At 54.1% G+C, this 18583-nt stretch overlaps 6 protein-coding genes across 6 annotated transcripts; 1 reads left to right on the top strand and 5 right to left on the bottom strand.

Moving 5' to 3' along the window:
- Positions 1–723: 723 nt before the first annotated feature.
- BO72DRAFT_363531 (Zn(II)2Cys6 transcription factor domain-containing protein) lies at positions 724–2238 on the bottom strand (the record flags this gene model as incomplete). The annotated part of the gene is made up of 2 exons (XM_040940759.1): positions 724–2140; positions 2192–2238. Coding segments are annotated over 2 exons (1464 nt in total), but the record flags the coding sequence as incomplete, so codon positions are not given.
- Positions 2239–4175: 1937 nt separating this feature from the next.
- BO72DRAFT_444769 (uncharacterized protein) lies at positions 4176–6105 on the top strand. The gene is made up of 4 exons (XM_040943892.1): positions 4176–4256; positions 4321–4694; positions 4810–5778; positions 5871–6105. Exons 2-4 carry the CDS (start codon positions 4373–4375, stop codon positions 6038–6040), a joined length of 1461 nt encoding a protein of 486 aa, XP_040805254.1. The 5' UTR covers positions 4176–4256; positions 4321–4372; the 3' UTR covers positions 6041–6105.
- Positions 6106–6495: 390 nt separating this feature from the next.
- On the bottom strand, positions 6496–8984 carry BO72DRAFT_421622 (MFS general substrate transporter; the record flags this gene model as incomplete). Its single annotated transcript, XM_040942770.1, has 10 exons — positions 8888–8984; positions 8533–8803; positions 8230–8449; positions 7999–8153; positions 7853–7898; positions 7521–7777; positions 7139–7389; positions 6911–7035; positions 6762–6815; positions 6496–6677 (listed from the first exon to the last, which is right to left on the bottom strand). The coding sequence occupies exons 2-10, from the start codon at positions 8767–8769 to the stop codon at positions 6496–6498; spliced, it is 1527 nt and encodes a 508-aa protein (XP_040805253.1). The 5' UTR covers positions 8770–8803; positions 8888–8984.
- Positions 8985–9602: 618 nt separating this feature from the next.
- Positions 9603–12193, bottom strand: BO72DRAFT_474851 (uncharacterized protein; the record flags this gene model as incomplete). Its single annotated transcript, XM_040947296.1, has 5 exons — positions 9603–9696; positions 9769–10016; positions 10078–11315; positions 11372–11622; positions 12174–12193. 5 exons carry the CDS (start codon positions 12191–12193, stop codon positions 9603–9605), a joined length of 1851 nt encoding a protein of 616 aa, XP_040805252.1.
- Positions 12194–13799: 1606 nt separating this feature from the next.
- Positions 13800–14867, bottom strand: BO72DRAFT_241983 (uncharacterized protein). Its single transcript, XM_040939931.1, has one exon. It carries the CDS (start codon positions 14557–14559, stop codon positions 13897–13899), a length of 663 nt encoding a protein of 220 aa, XP_040805251.1. The 5' UTR covers positions 14560–14867; the 3' UTR covers positions 13800–13896.
- Positions 14868–16166: 1299 nt separating this feature from the next.
- BO72DRAFT_444764 (FMN-linked oxidoreductase) lies at positions 16167–18191 on the bottom strand. Its single transcript, XM_040943891.1, has 4 exons — positions 17792–18191; positions 16989–17659; positions 16549–16899; positions 16167–16480 (listed from the first exon to the last, which is right to left on the bottom strand). Exons 1-4 carry the CDS (start codon positions 17889–17891, stop codon positions 16442–16444), a joined length of 1161 nt encoding a protein of 386 aa, XP_040805250.1. The 5' UTR covers positions 17892–18191; the 3' UTR covers positions 16167–16441.
- Positions 18192–18583: the final 392 nt, after the last annotated feature.

Raw genomic sequence — 18583 nt, 5'->3', positions numbered from 1 at the left:
TTCGAACATGCACCCTTTTACCCATACCTCTCTCAGCGCTACGATACCTTCGTCGGCTACTCGGCCTAGGGAATACCATCTCACTACAAGTTCTATTGACTCTTAGACCTCTCAGAATTATGTGGCTTTCAGCCAGACGGCATTACTACAGAAGAGCGCTGTATGGGAGATTAGTGTATCTCATCTCGTGTATTAGGGCTATGCTAGGCGGGGCGGTCTGCTGGGCAGTAAAGCTGTTAAGTATCGAAATCGTACGGCCACCGGGCTTCTGGAATGTAGGATGTATAGCCTGCGGTGGTATACTATCACAGACGTTCGTCCTGCAGCATTTCCTGTGGTCATCATAGGTCTGTCGTCATTGTAGACATATGATGCACAACGGCTGTGAAAAGCTGCGACGGCATGGCACAAACCCCAATTTCAAGCGCCTCGGACCCTCCTTATCTCGAATTATGTAACGAATAAGCAGTGTGTAGCCCAGATTGGGTATGCATTCAGCCAGCCCATGGTCATTATGACACGGATGCACGGACCATTTCTTAATACAACCATGTCCATCTGTAGTCTGTAGGAATAGGTCAGCGAGAAGCATCAAGTCTCACACCATGAACAGCTTCACATGAGATCCTGAAACGCCTTGTCTGTGTTTGTTACTTCCCAGTTGACCCGCCACCCAGAACTATCTCCACGAGACTCTGAATCCACCGGTGATACCAGGCCCCCAATATCCAAATCCTTCGCACGAACAGGCGCCCAGTCCTTCGCAGTATGACTCGATCGCAAGACCTCGACCAGAAACCGATCAGTCTCCATCGGATACGCTACCCCGGTCCGGTTCTCTCCGTCCTGGGCTATCCGCTGTAGAAGGTCGGCCCTGAGCGCCTCGGTCGCGAGGGCGGCCCAGACCTCCGAGTTGACCAGCCCCTCACTGTGGGGCCAGGAGCGCATGGCATCCAGGGCCTGAACCCGCAACGTGAAGTCCGGACACTGGGTCGCCACGATGTGCAGACCCCCGATGACCAGCGGTTCGATGATAATGGTCGTCGTGCTGCGGGCGATGGCGCCTATAACAGCGAGACTGCTCGACAGCAGGGTAGTAAAATCCTTGAGAATCCGGGCCTGGTCACTGGCGTCACTGGTGTCGTGTAGCGTGAGTCTCAACGAGAGAGTCTGGACGACCTCCAAGTGACGCAGCAAAGTCACAGCGCGGTGTTCTTTGCCCGTCAGCGTATGCGCGTGGGTCTCATAGAACGAGTTGAGGGCCTGAGTGAACTGCTGGTACCGTGAGAGAATCCGCTGGCGCGCGAGCCAGAAAGCGTCATATTCAGCATGAATCTTGGCTTTCGGCGTTTGCCAGGCGTGGCCAATAAAGCCGATTGACTGGTTGCTGATCCGCATGAATGCGACTCGGGCATCGGCCACGCTTTGGATAACAATCGGATGATCGTTCGTCACCCAGTCCGGCTCTTCACGTTTGGTATCGCCCTGTTGCGCCGTTTGGCAATAGAGATCGGATTCCATGTCAAGGTGATGGAAATAATCGACAAGCGCAGGATCGATCCTCTGCCCGCGGGACTGTGCTTCTCGCATAATGCGTACCCCGTGCTTGGCGTGCACAATGGTAATATCGAAGTTGCCCCGCATATGCTCTCCGATCACAAACAACAGGCAGCAGATAAGAACCGTGTGGATCAGCTGCGGGTCGTTTGATCCCTGCCGGCGGCGCAACAAGGCTGATGCCCGCACCGACTGCTCCAGCGCGAATTTCAAGTGGTCGTCATCGGACTGTGCCCCAGTAAGTCGCATTCGATTGGTCTCCGCGGCTTGCTGGATCGCACTCAGCATGTTGACCGCATGGCAGACGGCCGGTTCCGTGAAGCTCAGTCGCAGAATGTGGCTCTCCCAGAGCGGGGAGTCGAACAGCTCCGCTACACTGGACACGGTGCGGTGCTGGAAGTACGAAAAGCAGCGTTGTTCATCCGACGTCAGAATCCACCCATGTCTCTGGACCGAGATGGCCCCGGGGAGGGTGGTTTGCCGCCCCCAGGGAAGTCGATGGAGATCATAGTCGCATTTCCGACCGGTGGAGGTGCAATTCTTGCACGCGTCGGGTTGCTCGTCGCATCGAATCCGCCGTGCACTGGGTAATCAGGCCCCGTTCATCGAAGGCGGTCCCTAGCAGAGCACTTACCGACAGGTGCGGCATCCCGTTCTTGATCTCGTATATGTTCGACGTCGGGTGGGTAATGTGATCTCAGTACCAGGCATGGTAGCTTCTTAGCTTGCCTTCAGGCAGATAGCAGCAGCGTGGCACTATAATGATCTCTCCGTTTCTGCAGCACAGGACAGGGGGAAAGGCATTCTTTCCAGCGCAAGGGGCACACACACACGGTTACGAAGTAGTCGCCAACGGTCGCAAACACTAGTCTTGGCCCGGACTAGATCTGACAGTCCTCAGTGGTGGAAACATCGATCCGACAGGAATAGTTTTCCTTGCATGAAGTGCGATCCCTTCCTCGCGTGTGGTCAGTGGGTATATGTGTAGCCCCTGAGAGGCTGCGAGGCTGAGGGAAATGTGGGTTCTGTGCCGTGTGTCTATATTAATTCAACTAATGCCACTATCGGACTCTGGCCTCGGGGCTAAATTGTTACGTGCCATCGCTCGAGCCGAAGACTACGTTCCGCACATGGCTACTAACCCCTTAGCTTCACTTTTCTGTAGTTTTGGGGAAAATGTATTGTAGTGGTCTACCATCGGTGTTATCTTCAGGAGATCATCTTTTGATAATAGCTCTGTATTTGATGTGTATGCATAATTAGAGCTAGCTGAACATCTTCACTTGAACAACAGCATTAGGGCAACACGGTGTCGGGAATAACTCCCCCTTCGGGGTTAACCCTCCACTTCCCGAGTCCCCCCCCCCCGCTTTGCCTCGGAGATGGAGAGATGCTTATGGAAAAGAAGCCGCGGACAGACCCTTCTAGAGTTTTTTAAACCTACTGTGTATATTGCACACAGGCATGTTTGAGCCTCAAATCAGCAGGGCCAAGCCGTGCTTTACCGTATATACACAATACCTCTACTCAATCCTGTAAAAAATGCCAACTAAGCTGCCAGTCACAAAGCTTAATTGTTTTATGTCTCGGTACAATTTCACCAAATCATCACCAGAAGATTATCATTAGAACCGATTTTCCAGGTCTCTAAAATCCGGTGGAGATCGCCCACTGTGTATTTGATTTCTAGTACGGTGTCTGTTCTCTTGGGACCTGCTGGAGTGAATGGTATACTTGAAGATTGAAAGACTTAGATAGGACAAATCGCAGGGTGCACAGTACATTGACCTCCCTGCTTAGATTATTCCCTCTCTACTGTATTTACCTAGTAATTACATCTTCTAACACCCCACCTCGGGTTCCTATACAGGACAATGAGCGCGGGACGTCTTCACCGCCAACGGCTGCGCAACTATTCCACAGGAAACTTGGGGGATCATTCCGAGGTAGACTTGTTCAGAAATCACCAAACGAGAGTCCGCGTATGCTTGACGGATTGAAAGCGGACGAATCTTTCGTGGTTAAATTCTCGTAAATTTCAGAAGGGGAGAGGTGGGCGAGAGAATTGTATCGGGTATCCCTCAATTGACCGAGGCGATGTTGAGCTCAGAGAGCAGGGCAAAATATTTTGTACGTGCCGACAGGCACATCGAGGAGCAAACCTCATAAGATTTTGTGTATTTGGTTTGCAGAAAGAATTTCTCCCTCTGTCACTACGCTTATTATCTAGAGTTCACATGACGACCAGCAATGCTATCTACAACGTCTAGTGAATTAGAATCGTCGACGCCCTGCCGGGCTGATCTTCTGCACGTGACTTGCAACAACCAACCAGGCCATAGTTACTTACTATTCGTCTTAGCGGAGATCAAACTCTCATCATGAAAAAAAATAAAAGCGTGGAATCCTCCCACGTTCTACGATGAGATGTGCCCAATCGCCAAGAAAGTTACGAGTCATGGGGCGAGGGCGACCGGTGACGCTCCACCGAGTATGTCGGTCGGCGCGTGACCTTGTCGGGCAAGGTGGCCAGGTATAGTGACAGCATATGCTTGTGCTAGAAGTAAGAATATGGAATGCCAGGCAGGGTTCCCAGTGCACTTGATAAGAGATTGAATCAGACCTTCTATCGCTTTATGTTTCTTCGACATCGGAACTCAAACAAAAACCAAAGCCCCGAGCAAGTGGCGCAACGCTCTGTACGGTCCTGCACATTCCCACATCAACCATACACCATTCTTCTGACAACCCAACCCCACACAGACAGCATAACCAAAACCAAAGAGATTTCAATAGCAATCAAAAGAAGCTCAGGATGACCGACGAGGAATCCCAACCTCCAACGGAGCTCTTCGCCATTCCCGAACCAACCGTGACCTTCCTCCCGGAGACCGACCCCGCCCACCCGACGGTCCTCCTGGAACCCTACCACGTCGACCTCCTCCCGGAATACGACTACATCAGCCAGGAGTACCTGATCTCGGGCGCCGCGCAGGGCCACTCGTACTGCACGCGCCTGCTGCTCCGACGGCCCGCAGACCCCGCCCGGTTCTCGGGGTTCGTGGTCGCCGAGCCCTCGCACCTGTGGGGTGGGACGAGTGTCTGGCGGCATGTGAATCGGTGGGTTATGCGGAATGGTGAGTCGTCCTCCTATGCTCCTATTTGATCACGCGAAAGCAACGCGGATTGATGGAATGGACTTGGAAGAGAATGCATCTAACGCAACCTCTGCCGGGGGAATGAACGGGATAGACCACGCCTGGCTCGAAATCGACTCGCAAGCCCCCTCCGCGATCGGGAAGCTCAAGAACGTCGATCCCGAGCGCTACGCAGCCATGGCCTTCACGCCCGGCCCGACCTGCGATGAGTTCTCGGACAACATTCCCCTCGAGGACGGGAGCGAGGAAGAACCTCTCTCCAAAGAGCAACTCTGGCAAGCCTACGACGCCTTCAAAGCGAAATGGTGGCCCGCCACGACCCAGTCCCCGGAGATCCTCACGGCGGCGTCGCACGCCCTCCGCGCGGGCCTGCTGGACGGCCTACCGGCGCGGTGGGTGGTGCTCAGCGGTCTCTCGCAGACTGGCGGCCTTACTCGGCGGTTCATCACGCACTCCGGACATTTAAGGTTGCCGGATGGGGTGACGGCTCCGTTTGATGGGTTTTTGCCGTGTCAGTCGGGCGGCACGACGCCTTTGCCTGACTGTGTGTCCGGGGGTAAGATAATTGAGTTGCTGGGGGAATCGGAGTTCTTGTCGGTGCGGTATCCCTGTGGGGTGAGTGGGCAGATGCATTGGAAGAGGACGGCGCATCGGAGGCCGCAGAGCGAGGGGTATAGGCTGTATGAGGTGGCGGGTATGGGTCATCGCGAGTCGCGGTATTTCTCTGCCGTGGATCGGGTGCGGTGGGGGGAGAGGCCATCTCTCCCTGGGGTGGAGGAGTCTGGGGAAGAAGGCGAGGGAGAGGGGGTAAGATGGAGCACTGTTGCGAATTCGTTTGTGTATCATGCTGTGTTTGAAGCGATGCGGCGGTGGATTGTTGAGGGTGGAGACGGCGGGTTCACGCCGCCGGATAGTGTGTGGATTCGGACCGTTGGTGAGACAGATGAGATCGTGCGCGATCGCTTTGGAAATGCATTGGATGGGGTTCGGACGTTGCACATCGAGGTGCCGGTGGCGAGGATCGTGGCGGCGACGCCTCGCGGGAGGCCGAACTGGTATTGTGGTGAGTTGAATGTCTCTTATCTTAGAAAATACCACTTCTGTTCCCTGGATTCAATGAAGCTGATTGCTAATTGATGTTTACCAATTTCATAGGCTCAGAATGGCCGTTCACGGAGGAAGAACTGCGGGTGCTGTATGGATCGGTGGCTGCATATCGCAGGCGGGCGGGGGTGGCGATTGCCCGTCAAATGAAGTCGGGCTTCCTTTTGCCTGAAGATGCTGAGGTTCTTCGGCGGGAGACAGTGGAACGTGTGCATTTTTGAAGGAGCGGAACGCATGAACGGGGTTAGCATACACCAATTGCACTAGCTATAGGGAGATATGTCGGAATGTGAATATGACATAAGTTCGTATCAGATCAGAGGGTCCCTGGATCCACCCTATACTTCCATGACACTGACTGCATGCCTGCACAATGCGTACCTCCCGCAAATAATATTTGTAAACGTAGAACAGCTCACAGAACCACAAAACGAATGATGAAATGAATGGCCAAGAGACGACGTGTTACAGATTAGCAGAGTACATTTGACGAATTTTGTCCCCGATATACATCAATCCCCAGGTTCATGCCGATCGCAATTAGGGCTAGGAGGATCTGGTCCCATCTATACTTCTAACAAAATTCAAGTATGATATTTTTCTGAAGATCCAGTATGAAGGCTGTAACTCATGCTAGAGGATGAAACTACCTCCACATCCAATCCCAATCGAACAGTCACACAACATACCGAAACGTCTCCCACTGCTCGAAATCCGTCCGGTCATCATCCTCATCCTCCCCACCAGCCTGTCCAGGATGATGACGCCCTGTCGAAAGTTGCTCGCGCCGCCGATTCTCGTAGTTGTACCACGCCAGCTGGAAGCATGGGACGATGATCATTAGTGCGTAGGTGCCCACTATCTCTTGTCAGCATTGTTCCCAGGCGGTGTTCCGGACTCGCCGGGTAACACAGTAACAGAGAGAAGGAAGATAGAACGTACTGAGCATCCGAAACGCAAGCTCATATACCGGGGCTTGGCTATCAAGGAAGAATTCTATGACCCACGCGAGTCAGTCAGTATGTCACTCACGCTGCTTCCTGGCATTCAATGCCGGTGGAACAGATCAAGGGGTAGAAGGGAGCACTAACGTGGCCCGGCAACCAACCCGGCCGCCCAACCGGCGAAGATCACTCCGTTTGCTGTAGCCTTTTTGGTATTCCCCGCGTAGTTGGAGGCCATGAGACTGGTGTTGAGTGTGAAGGACATCGTATGTCTGTTTTGTTTCCCACCTCGGGACTTGTTAGTTTGGAACTGCTCAAACTTGTTTTTCTCGCTGCAGAAGATTATCACCAGAAGAGAGGGCAAAGGGCACGCACGTATAGGTAAGGTAATACCCCGCCAACCGGCCCGCGCGATTCTCCAACGGCAGCGCATGCAGCAGCGACGCCCCGATCAAGGGTGGCACCGAGACAAGCATCGACAACCCGAGCCGGATATTCGGACGGTGAGAGGCGATGTACGAGAACACCAGGAAGGTAGACAGTTGGATCACCGCCGCCGGGCAAGTAGAGACGATGGTCGTTTCGAGGGTCGAAAATCCGAAGCCGGAGACGATTTGGCTGGAGAACTAGACCACCCAATTTCACATCAGGATCCATTTCTGTGAGGGACGCAAGTAGATCCGTTTGATCAGAATCTTCACTGAACGGAGGGCACACCTACCATACTCGCGAACGTCGACGGCATGGTATTCCCGACCGCCGTAACGAAGAACATGGTCGTCTGCGGGTCGCGCAGCGCCTCCCAGAATTGCGGCCACTTCCACTCGTTGGTATTAGAGTTGCCTGTGTGGTTGGCCCGCACGCGGTCGGCGGCGATGCGTCTCTCTTTCGGGGTGAGCCAGCGCGCGTTGGCCTGCGTGTCGGGCATGAGGAGGCTGAGGACGACCGCATAGGCGAGGCCGAGGGCGCCGAAGAAGACGAAGAAGAGCTTCCACGTCGGGAAGGATGGGTGCACTGCGCTGCTTTAGCTATGGTCTGTCACATCTTCCCACAGTCTGGACCACATGAAGACAGAGGGCTTGGACGTACTCGATCCCAGACCGTAGGATATCAACCCGCCGCAGAAGTTCCCAATCTATGGCCCCATCAGACAAGACAATATCAGCCTGGCAAATTTCCCAACAAACGCATCCCCTGTGCACTCCTTTGCACTCCGTAAAAAGAAAACAACTCACCGGCGTCCCCCCCAACCAAAACGCCGTGCGAAACGCCTGCTCCGACCGCGTCCACCACTTACTGGTGACAATCACAAACACGGGGCCGATAATACTCTCCACCAAGCCCAGAAACAAGCGCACAACCAGAATGCCAACGAAGTTATAGCACAGCGCTACAACCAAGAACCAAGTCATCAGCAAACCACACCAGCCAAAACAGACAGCCCCCAAAAGGAAGGGCAAACCCACGCGTCAACAAGGTAATGCACGCCCACACGGTCACCGCGCCGGAGATGAACTTCCCCACGTGCTGCGGCCACCGCTGCACCAGCTTGGCCCACATGAGCGCGCCCACGATATACCCCAGGTAGAAGGCACTGCCCAGCCAGCTGTAGTCGGAGCCCGTCAAGTGGAGGGCGCTCTTGATGCCGAAGATGCTGCTGTAGTTGAGGAGGGTTTTGTCGAGGAACTTGGCGGGGTCGAAAGGAAAGGTCAGTAACCGATGGAAACAAAACACACATCCTCTCGCAAAGAGGGGGAAGGGAGACGCACGGAAAAGACATAGCACATGCACAGCAAGGGCAGAAGAATCAGATCGATCTTGCGCTTCACGCACCGCTCTTCCTCAGCACTGTAGGTAAACACCCCATCTGTGTCACCCTCCTCGGAAGCGGTCCCCTTGTGCATATTGGGATCTTTCTCCGCTTCTTCGTAAGTGTACTGGTCCTCCTTGGGTCTTCCCTTTTCTTCCCCGGTCGGAGAGGTGTTCAACCGGTCCATGGCTGTCATATCGCAAAGTAATCACTGGACCCGGCACAAACGCCTACAGCTAGCATTAACAACAGGACGTTATCTTCGACACGGGCTCGCAGCAAGACCGACGATAATTGAAAAAAGATTGACACACAGGCTAACTCAGTATATCGACAGCTCAGCAAGTTCCGCAATGACGGCAAGAAGTGGAGAAAAGACTGTCTTTTTTATGACACTCCTCGCTTTCTTCCACGCATGAGGAGTTTATCTTACTGGAGATGGTGGTGTGGGGAGAAACGACGAGGAGAAAAGGGGGGCCTGGCTAGCTGGCTGAGTTTGACTAGGGTTGGAGTGCAGCAGTCGACCTCAGCCGGTGGCCGATTGTGTCGGGAGAGACATGACGTGTCAGGTGACACTGTCGGGATATTCTCGTACTTTTTGGGAGTCATGCATCCTCGTGGATGGTAGGTGCTATCTTTGTTAGTGACAACTTATCTCTAGCAGGAGCGTAACTAGTTGTGGAATTATCATGGTTATCAGAGGGTCCGTGGTTCATAGGAGTAGGCAATACGCTCAACCCTGATTTAGACGTATCTACGTCTCATAAAGATACACTTTGTCTCGGAGGCTATCTTGTGGCTCACTGGAGGAAGATGGCGTTGCTTGACAAAGAAAGACGGAACCTGCTATCTTACCCCGTGCCCCTGTCAGCACCTATCATTGAATATCCTGGCCATTCCTATCACGCACATGTTTGCTTCCACGCCGACTATTCAATCCCTGACCTCCATGCGGGGTAATATGCACTTTACTGCGTTCGAGTCCATCTTTCTAATGGCAAGCACATGAGCGCGTCGAATTGAAGAAATCTAGTCTTCTAGAAGCAGGCGCTCGGGGTAACCCTTTCGCGATAATGCGAAGCAAATCAAAACGTTCTCCATATAAATGACACACGTCCAAGGCCTAGATCAAATGAAAAACCGCCCCTGCAGCCGGTTCATCAGTGTACAAATGTCCACGCCATCATCGTCACACCCCCTCGCCGTAGCAGCTTCCAGAACCTCCCGTGCCTTCTGGATAAACGTGCCCCATCGCTCGCCTCTCCTAAAGCGATCCAACACCCAGTCGCGATGGATGAGATCCGTGGTGCAGATCCCGGCCAGCAGGAGTGAGGACGGCGCCAGCGAAGAAGGGCAATCGCGGCGGGAGGGATCGTGTTGGAACTTCAGGTGGCAGTGCAAGATCCGGGAGACGGAATGCTCCCATCGGATACACCGTAGAGGCTGAATCCGTGTTGTTAGCTATCTAATCCAGGGGAAACGCAGGGGCAGAAGGCTGGCTTACGTAGAGAAGATAGAGATACAAAACCCCGGCATGAAGAGCCGCCAGAACAAGATACTGTGCATATGCAGATGCATCCATCATTCTCGCATCTTCTCTTCGTGCAGTGCGAAGCCAGTCAGCCTCGTCCAGGTCGTGGTCCTTGCTGCGCATTTGCTGCTCCCAGTGCAGGATCTCATGCATGACCTGGCCATGCAGTGAGCGAACCTCCTCCGTACGGACTGGGGAAGGGGTAATGGTGGCACTTCCAGCCTGATGATGCAGACGTAAATCCAGTTCAGCGATCTTCATCCGCAGCAGGTCCGCCCGCAGGAGACTAACCAGTGCATGGTTTTGATTGCTGTTGCCGTGGTTCGATGATGCCGTTGGGGCGGCATCCGATTCCCGTTCGAAGATGAACGACATCGCCGGAATGTGGCGCAGCGACTGGATCAGCTTGCCCCCGCCAAGCCTATAGCAGGATGCGCGAGCGTCTAGTATAGCTAGTCGAATCACAATCCGCTGGGCTAGCGAGCACGGGTTCTGTAACGCCCGCTGTCCGCGTTCAGACATGGTAATGTGGGCGGCTTCGTTGACAAGAGCATGAAAGACCTCTACGTCGCCCGCAAGAAGATGAACCCTCTTTGCGCGAACAAAGAGCGCCGAGAGAAGGCTCTCGGGCTCGGAGATGTTGTGCTGTTTGCACACTTCAAAGGATGCATGCGCGAGTTGGTCGAAATGCGACGCCTTCACAGCATACGTGCCATCTTCCAACGCTAAATGCGACGCGGAGAAGGCAAGAATGGCGTACAGAAGAGGCTTGAACGAGAGCGATTGGGAGAATGCAGTGGAATATAAGTTGCTAGCCCCCCGCGGACCATCATCCACCTTCGCGTAGCCCGTCATAGTGGTCAGATAGTGTTGGATCAAATGCTGCTCCTCGGCGCCTATGTTGGAAATTTCCCAGGGGAAGAAGCCATCGCCATTCGTGCTTTGCTTATCGGGATACAGTTGCGTAGTGGTACTCTGCAGCTCCAGGCTATGTGGAGAGGGAAACGAATCCGTGAGACTCGTGGGGTCTGCAAGCCCTCTAGCAGACAATGAGAGCGGGCGGTGGTCGAGAAGGGCTGGCCCGTGGTGGAGATTTAAATCCACCGGGGTGAAGTCCAAGCCAAACTCGATGTCGAAAGGCAGGTCTCCCAGCATATCAACGCAGGCATCCAGTTCAAATGAAGAGGTTTGATTGGCATTGGCAGCGTTGCCTTGTTCCGTAACCCTTGGCACATGACGACTGGGCTCGTCGCTGCATAGCCGGTACTTCGCTTCCCTCCACTCACCCGGGATACCTCGTTATCGCCACCTGTCGACTCAGTAGGCTTGTTTGCTTTGGTGTAACGCGATCGCTCACGTCTGCGACCGATGGTTTGCCGTCGTTTCGGTGGTGGGCTGTAATGTTCTCCGGCCACGGGGGCGCTCCATCGGCACTCCAGCCCTAGTCGTCTGCAAGACGCACAGCTAGATAGCCCGTCGGATGAGCTCTCCTGCGCTTCAGACTTGCATCGAACCTTTCTCACTTTGCAAGTATAGCAACCTGCAGGACTGGTTAATGGACATGAACAAGAGAACGGTCATGGACTACCGACCAGGACGAGCTCGTTGGTGTGCAGTCGAAGTGTTTATAGCGAGCATGGATGAATTGGGACGCCCCCGAGGGGCTACGGACAAGGGGACAAACAAGTGTGAATGGAGTGGACCATGCGAGCTGTGGGCGAAAGCAGGATTTTGGAAAAGAGGCGTCAAAGCCCCCGCGTGTTGACCACGCGATGACCTTAAGGTAAGGGATGACAAGCGTGGTCGATGGTTGACAGGGATTGTACTACCCTAATATCAGACATGGTGGGACATAAGGTACCAGGGAGGTATCTCGGTCATACGCCACCCAACCTTCTGTCACGAACCAGCATTCCGGATTGGGTAAGAGACTCACCGCTTGTCATCGAGCCCTATCTTAAACTCCCACTCCCTGCAAGGTTGGTATCAGCCCCTCCACTCTCAAGGGCCAAAGCGCCTGTAATCACCTGCATCACATCGAGTCACATGCACGGTGAGTCTGCACGCACTGGGTGACTAATCCCTGCATCCTCTCAATCCCACACTGAATGAACCCACCCACCCACCCACATAAACATCAAAATGTATACTAGATATGTCAGCGAACTTTCCTCCTTGTCTTTCCACCACCACTAGAAGCCGAGCCCGGTCGAGCAGAAGGCCGGGGGTTCAGTACTTGTGACAGTTGAATATTAATGGCCTCCCAGTCCGGCCCGCGATCTTTTTCTGGGATAGCCAGTAACACGCATCGCGCATTCCTGCCCGCTGGTCGTGAATGCCTTTTGCACCAGTCGCACTGCTCCCCGTTCACACGCTGCTCGGCATCTGCCTCCTTCGCTAGCAGCTCCTCAACTGCCCGGAGCTTTTGCGTGTGGACTGCATAATGCAACGGTGGCAGACCCGTGGTCGCATGAGGCTTGTTCTTGTCAGCCCCCCTAGCGATGAGCTTGGTGAGCAGTCCATCGTGCCATGTATCCACAGCTCGGTGCAACGGTAGGTTTCCCTGGTAATCAAGAATATTCAGGTTGGTTTGTGGAAGCTCATAGAAGAAACTAATCAACTCCCGGCGGTGGGTTTTCTCAGGGGACAGCTGGAGGGCTTCATGCAGTGGAGGGCAGAACCCCGACTCAGCTGGTGGATTGTCGTTGACAAGTTCGGGGTAGTGGTCACAGAATAGTCTCACGAGTGCAATTTGGCCTTCTCTTGTCGCTTTTGAAAGGACGGGAAACCCGAAGGTGACAGCCAATGGTTGCCCGGGCTTATGCTGGCGAAGAAGGTCGCGCAGCATACCGCTCGATAACTCCTCCGACTGCGACAATTCCATGATAAACTCAGCGAGAGACTTGCCGTCGCTGGCCCTCCACTTTGGGTCCGCACCTTGCGCTACCAGGAGCTGCACGACAGCGAGATTGCCAGACTTGACGGCGTACTGAAGCGGCGTCTCTTTATTCGTGTCCTCGATGTTCATCGCGGGCGCTTTGTGAAGTAACGTTTGAATGATCTCCCGATTAGCTCGCTCCACTGCATAGTGAAGCGGTGTCTTGCCATCCTTGTCTCGGAAATCTGGGTCTGCCTCTCGCTCAAGCAGAAGACGAACAAGACTCGAGCAATCCTCCTCAATCGCACAATGGAGCGCGGTCCTCCCTTTATGGTCCGGGGCATTTGGAAAGGCACCTCGGTCGAGAAAGATCTTTACAAGTTCGAGGCTCCTGGTGCGAATGGCGTGATGTAGTGGGGTTTCCTGCTTGTGGTTACCGATCTTGACGATGGTATTCATTCGCTGCAGGAGAATCGTCGACAACCCAACCAGTCCTTTGCTAGCAGCTAGATGCAACTCAGTGTTACCATTCTGATCTGCCACGCCAATCTGGACGCGGCTTTCGAGGACGAGATCGATGATCTCCGAGCGACCGCTCTGTATGGCGACATGCAGCAAAGACTCGCCTGCGGCGTTGTGAATGCCCGTGCCTGCTCCCCGATCCATCAAAAGTCGACACGCATTCTGATGCCCCGATCGCACAGCTTTCATCAGTGGTGTAAAGCCGCTGGCCCCTTTGGATGTGCTCTGGGCGTTGATGTCGGCCTTGTTATCTAGCAGTAAAGCGATGGTGGAGGTCTGCCCGGCTCCCGCCGCCGACATGAGCGCCGTGCTGCCGAACCCGCTTCGCTTTTCCATTGTGGCACCACGCTCAACGAGCATTTGCACAATTTCATCGTGTCCCAGTCTAGCAGCTAGGCATAGAGGCAGATCCTTGTTGGACGGTTGGTCCACTCCAATTCCCAGATCGAGTAGCAGGCTGACCCCATCGACGCTGTTGGAACGAATCGCGTGGGCCAGAAATTTGGAATGCTCTTGCGGGCTTCGACTCTCACAGATCCAAATAGACTTGAGAATAGCGTATATGCGACTCCGCTCGCGATCGCCGGCTTCTTGGGCTGCATTTGCGGTGAGCTCGTGGGTGGTTTGGCGTGGCTGGAACTGTGGCAAGGGGATCGGCGGATCGTCTGGGTCATCTCCATCTCTGATACTGCTGGGAGGAGTAACATAGGTGGATGGTGGGTACTCGGAGTGTACTTCAGTTTCTTCATGGCTTTGGTAGACCTCACGCCAATGGGAGGCTTCGAACTCGACTTGGTCTTGTAAGAGCTGTAGAATGATGGTGTTTTGGTCCTCGATATGGTTTGCGAGTGGGTGTTCCTCGAATGGCGGGCGAGGACTGAATGATTCGGCTGGGTCAGATGAAGTTTGGGGGCGATCATCACGAGGTCATACTTACCTGTTGGGGTTGAAGAGCCGAAGCACTTTGCGGAGAAGTGCCTTATATTGCTGCAATGCCACCAGGGCCTGTGGCCAGCGACCGGCGACATAACCTCGCGCACCGTAGTTGGAGCCATAAAGTCGCAGCTGCCGCTCCACTAGATTGATAGTGTTGCCGCATCCTCGCAGAAGCGATGCAAGATATGCACCTGCAGGCGATATATGTGTCCGTGGCAGAACTATGCGTCGAAGGAACGATCGAAGCTCCTCATCTACTCCCCCAAGTATAGCCAAAGTTTCATCTTGCGACGGATTAAGATAGGGTTCAAATTGGAGCCGAGACAATAGGACGGTGACTCGCACATCGTCGAGTAATAAGGACTGGGTCAACGAGAGAAGGTCATCTTCTACGGCGACCTGCATGTTGACAAGTACGGTAAAAAGAGCAAGGAAAGAGCGGCTCGAGCGGCAATTCAAGCCACCAACAGTGTGAGTTAATAAGGAAGGGTGGGTGTAAGGTTTGGGATCTGAGCCTAGGGACAGGAGAGAAGATGAGATAAGTTTTACAGTGATGGGGGGGATTGACAATAACAGGGACCCATTATAACTGACAGTGTAGCCCGATGAGGCATACAAGGCGTTGTTGCAGCTCCCTCCGCCTCACTGCCGGCATTTAGTCATCGACATATGCTGGGCAACAACCAGGCGCGGTGAGTCAATCATTATGGGCAGAGTGATTCTGCAGACACTCGATGATGGGAGTTTGGCTCTCTCTCTCGTATGGGCAGCAGCAGCCCTTCTGTGTCTTAGGTAGCCATGGGATGCCTACTAAGTGGCCGTCGACAGCTGTCACCGCGGTTATTGGCCGCCTTGCTGCAGTAGAGACCGTCAATAGCTGACACTTAGCAATCCCTTGATGCGAAGATTGCCCAATTAGCCAATAATATAAGTCTTCGTGCTGACTTGGGGGTGAATTGCCCCTCATGCTTGATTCGCTGCAGGGTTGATCCCGACCCCGCACCGCTCGCTACGTCATCGGCGCATCTGTCAGCTCAGCCTGCCTGGCAATGAGGAGAAATCAGCCTTTCTACCCATCTACAATGTGGTATTAATAGAACATATTGTTTCAGTGTGATTCTCCCAAGATTGAGTGACTCGAGCTACCGGCGATGAGACTAGTTAGGGCAAAATCACTGTAGAGCTGAATGAAGTATGTAGAGCTTGAACGCCTGCATTCGGTCTCCATCTGGCCTCCCACGGCGCTTGCCCTACTCGCCTTCGTTGAGAAAACAATGACACAAAGGGAAGGGCAATGTGGAACAATGTCTTGGATTTGTGGTGGTTGTTATGCTGAACGGACTTGACCAGTACATACTACGTAAGTTCTCTGCGTGAATCATCTCGGATCACGTGGCCGGAATCAAGGAATGCCGACAGCTTTCGAGCTGGTACCGGCAGGTTTGACTCAATCACTCCAGGAGTACAACATCCGAAGGGAACGAAATCTAAAACTCGGGTTTTTATCAGGGATTCGATACATAGTGATGGAAAGAAAGAAGCTGGAGATCTTCCTTCTACGCCACAAACAGTGGAATTCCGCAGGTACCTGAGGCACCATAGGGCAGTCACCTGACAGACGCTTGTCAATCTGCATCAGAATAACGAAAAAATCAATAAATTTCAGCGTCTCTAAACCCAGACCATGTCTGGAGAGTATGGAATTTCACATATCACACCTGATCTCCATTTCTAACACCTGAAACAGTTCTGTCTGCCTTGGCACAATATAACCATCGCTCTCGAGGGCTGATAGCGGGGGCCCCCAAGTTTAATCATTATAGAAGTACAGGATAGTGCTACTTATATTGCTCCAGGGCTCTAACCCAAGTAGATCTATCCCGCTCTCACTCCCCTTGTTCAGAAAGCTCGCTCACACTCTTCACTCGATCTAAAACCGCTCAAATACTCACATTAGCAGATCCCAATGTGAACCATGAACTTCAGGGTCCAGCCCTCAGCCTAAGCCCCCAACTCCGCGATCCGACTACTGTAATGCCGCTACATCAACCATCGTTAGCTAGGTTCACAGATTTCGCATCCAGGACGAAGGAAGCAAATGTACTCACGCTCTCATCTCCGGCTCCAATTACTGGCAACTTAGTCCACCTGTTTGCCCAGGAGATCGGCGCCCGTTCCGTCACCAAGCGCGCCTCGTCGGCAGACACCCGCTCGTTAAGAATAACCTCTACGGGAAGACTCGGATGCAACACCGCGGGTCGACCGAGTCCGATCATGTCACAGTCCCCGTTCTGCAGGGGGTCGATCATCCCCTGGCGGGTACGGAAGCCCCCCGTCACCATCAGAGGCACTTCTGGGAACGAGCTCCGAATCGCGCTAGCAAAGTCCAAGAAGAACGCCTCCCGCGCTTGAGTCCGAGCCGAGGGTCGGTGTCCTTGGATGACTTCACTCGTCATCATCTATCTAACATGTTAGGCACCGTACTACAACGCACCTCCTCCCCCACTTCTTCATCGCATATCAGGGATAGGGGGAATCAACAACTCACAGTAGGCTTCTCATACGACCCTCCACTAATCTCCACGAAGTCCACCCCAGCCGCAACAATCAACCTCATCTGCTCAATGCACTCCTCCAGCGCCTCAGCGGACTGATGATCCACCGAGTTGAGTTTGATCCCGACGCAGAACCGGGGCGGAGTCGCCGCGCGAACGGCGCGGATGATCTCGACGACCAACTGGGCCCGCCGCGCAGCGGACCCGCCATAAGCGTCGGTGCGGTGATTCGTGTGCGCCGATAGAAACTGCGCCAGGAGGTAGCCGTGCGCTGCGTGGATCTCCACCCCCTGGAATCCCGCCTCATCCGCCAACCGCGCCGCGTCCACGAACTGGTGCACCGCCGTCTGGATGTCGGCTTGGGTCATGGCGCGGGGCACCCCGAAGACCAGTCGGCTGATCGTCTGGGCTATCAGGCCGGGACCAAAGTCCAGCGGTACGGCGCTGGGGGCTAGGTTCTGCGCGCAGAGGCTGCGGCTGCCTGCGCCCATGGGAGACTGGCGGCCTGGGTGGTTGAGTTGCACGATCGCTGGGGTCTGGCGGGGTGTGGTGCAGGCGCTGGCCCAGGCGCGCCAGCGCGCGAGCTGCTTGTGTGTGCTCACGGTGGGCTTCATGGTCACGTCGCCTGCGCCGTTGAGGTATCGGTGGTCGACCTGGACGTTGCCTGTCGCGCTCATATAGGAATCATATTAGCTGAATGCGTGTGTGTGTCGTGATGCCGACAATTGTGGCAGCGACAATGAACAAAGCAGCACCAAGACCGCCTGCTACTGCTCATTGCTAAGATAATACTGACCCGTCAAGATCAGCCCCCACCCTCCGCCGCCCCATTTCTCATATGCTCGCTCGAGCGTCGGCGTGGGAAGCCCATCCCCGTCGGCGAGTTTCTCAGCCATCGCAGCTTTCACAAGTCGGTTGGGGAGTTGCAACCCGCATGGTAGGGTGAACGGCAGTGCAAGCGGAGAGTCCATCGTTCCACTGTTACGAGTTAGGGGTGTGGTGGTGATGGTGTTCAATTTGTTGTTTCCGGTGCTTGGGCGTTGTTTGTAGTGAAACCCCAACTGCCCGCCAGGGACGAGCTGCCGTATAGTTATTTATAAGCTGTTCCCAGATAAATTTCCAATCGTCCCCTCGCCATTTCTTCTCTCAATGTCCATCCAGTTCCTCATCTACCGAAACCGAGCAAAAAGTCATTGATAAGCCAGCTACCAGATATTTGTAAGTTCAATCCCCGCGAACCTCGACCCTCACCGGAAGTCGGTTGCCAAGCGTCTCGGGTCTCGGCTTTCGTGACTGACAAGGTCCTTCGGGTGTCGGGACTGGGACCTGCCACGACTATCACGCCACCTTTTTCCGCTTTTACTAGCAGCTTTAGTGTTTTGTTTTCTTCCAATTTAGGTCCGTTGCTTGTCCACAGGTGGAATGCCAGACTGCAATGGCCGCGGATATGGCGAGCATGTACCAGACCTGGATCACAGGACTGAGCCACTAGGGCTTCTGCTGGGGCTTGAGCCACGTGGTTCTCGGCACGTGACGCGGGTACAGTGCAACTTTCGCCGATGATGTAAGTCATGTTCCATGTTAGGAG

This window comes from Aspergillus fijiensis (genome assembly GCF_003184825.1).
Source record: "Aspergillus fijiensis CBS 313.89 unplaced genomic scaffold BO72scaffold_6, whole genome shotgun sequence".
Lineage (NCBI taxonomy): Eukaryota > Fungi > Ascomycota > Eurotiomycetes > Eurotiales > Aspergillaceae > Aspergillus > Aspergillus fijiensis.
Note: the sequence above shows the minus strand (reverse complement) of the source record. Positions and strands in the feature narration are given on the sequence as shown.

Excerpts from the sequence above, each read along its gene's own strand:
- BO72DRAFT_444764 (XM_040943891.1), bottom strand. The coding sequence starts at position 17,891 with ATGGCTGAGAAACTCGCCGACGGGGATGGGCTTCCCACGCCGACGCTC. Across the intron at positions 17,660-17,791 it reads GTGGGGGCTGATCTTGACGG|GCAACGTCCAGGTCGACCAC; the intron begins GTCAGTATTATC and ends TGAGCGCGACAG. Across the intron at positions 16,481-16,548 it reads TTGGAGCCGGAGATGAGAGC|CGGCATTACAGTAGTCGGAT; the intron begins GTGAGTACATTT and ends TGGTTGATGTAG.
- BO72DRAFT_444769 (XM_040943892.1), top strand. The coding sequence starts at position 4,373 with ATGACCGACGAGGAATCCCAACCTCCAACGGAGCTCTTCGCCATTCCC. Across the intron at positions 4,695-4,809 it reads TCGGTGGGTTATGCGGAATG|ACCACGCCTGGCTCGAAATC; the intron begins GTGAGTCGTCCT and ends TGAACGGGATAG. Across the intron at positions 5,779-5,870 it reads GAGGCCGAACTGGTATTGTG|GCTCAGAATGGCCGTTCACG; the intron begins GTGAGTTGAATG and ends CCAATTTCATAG.
- BO72DRAFT_241983 (XM_040939931.1), bottom strand. The coding sequence starts at position 14,559 with ATGGCTCCAACTACGGTGCGCGAGGTTATGTCGCCGGTCGCTGGCCAC.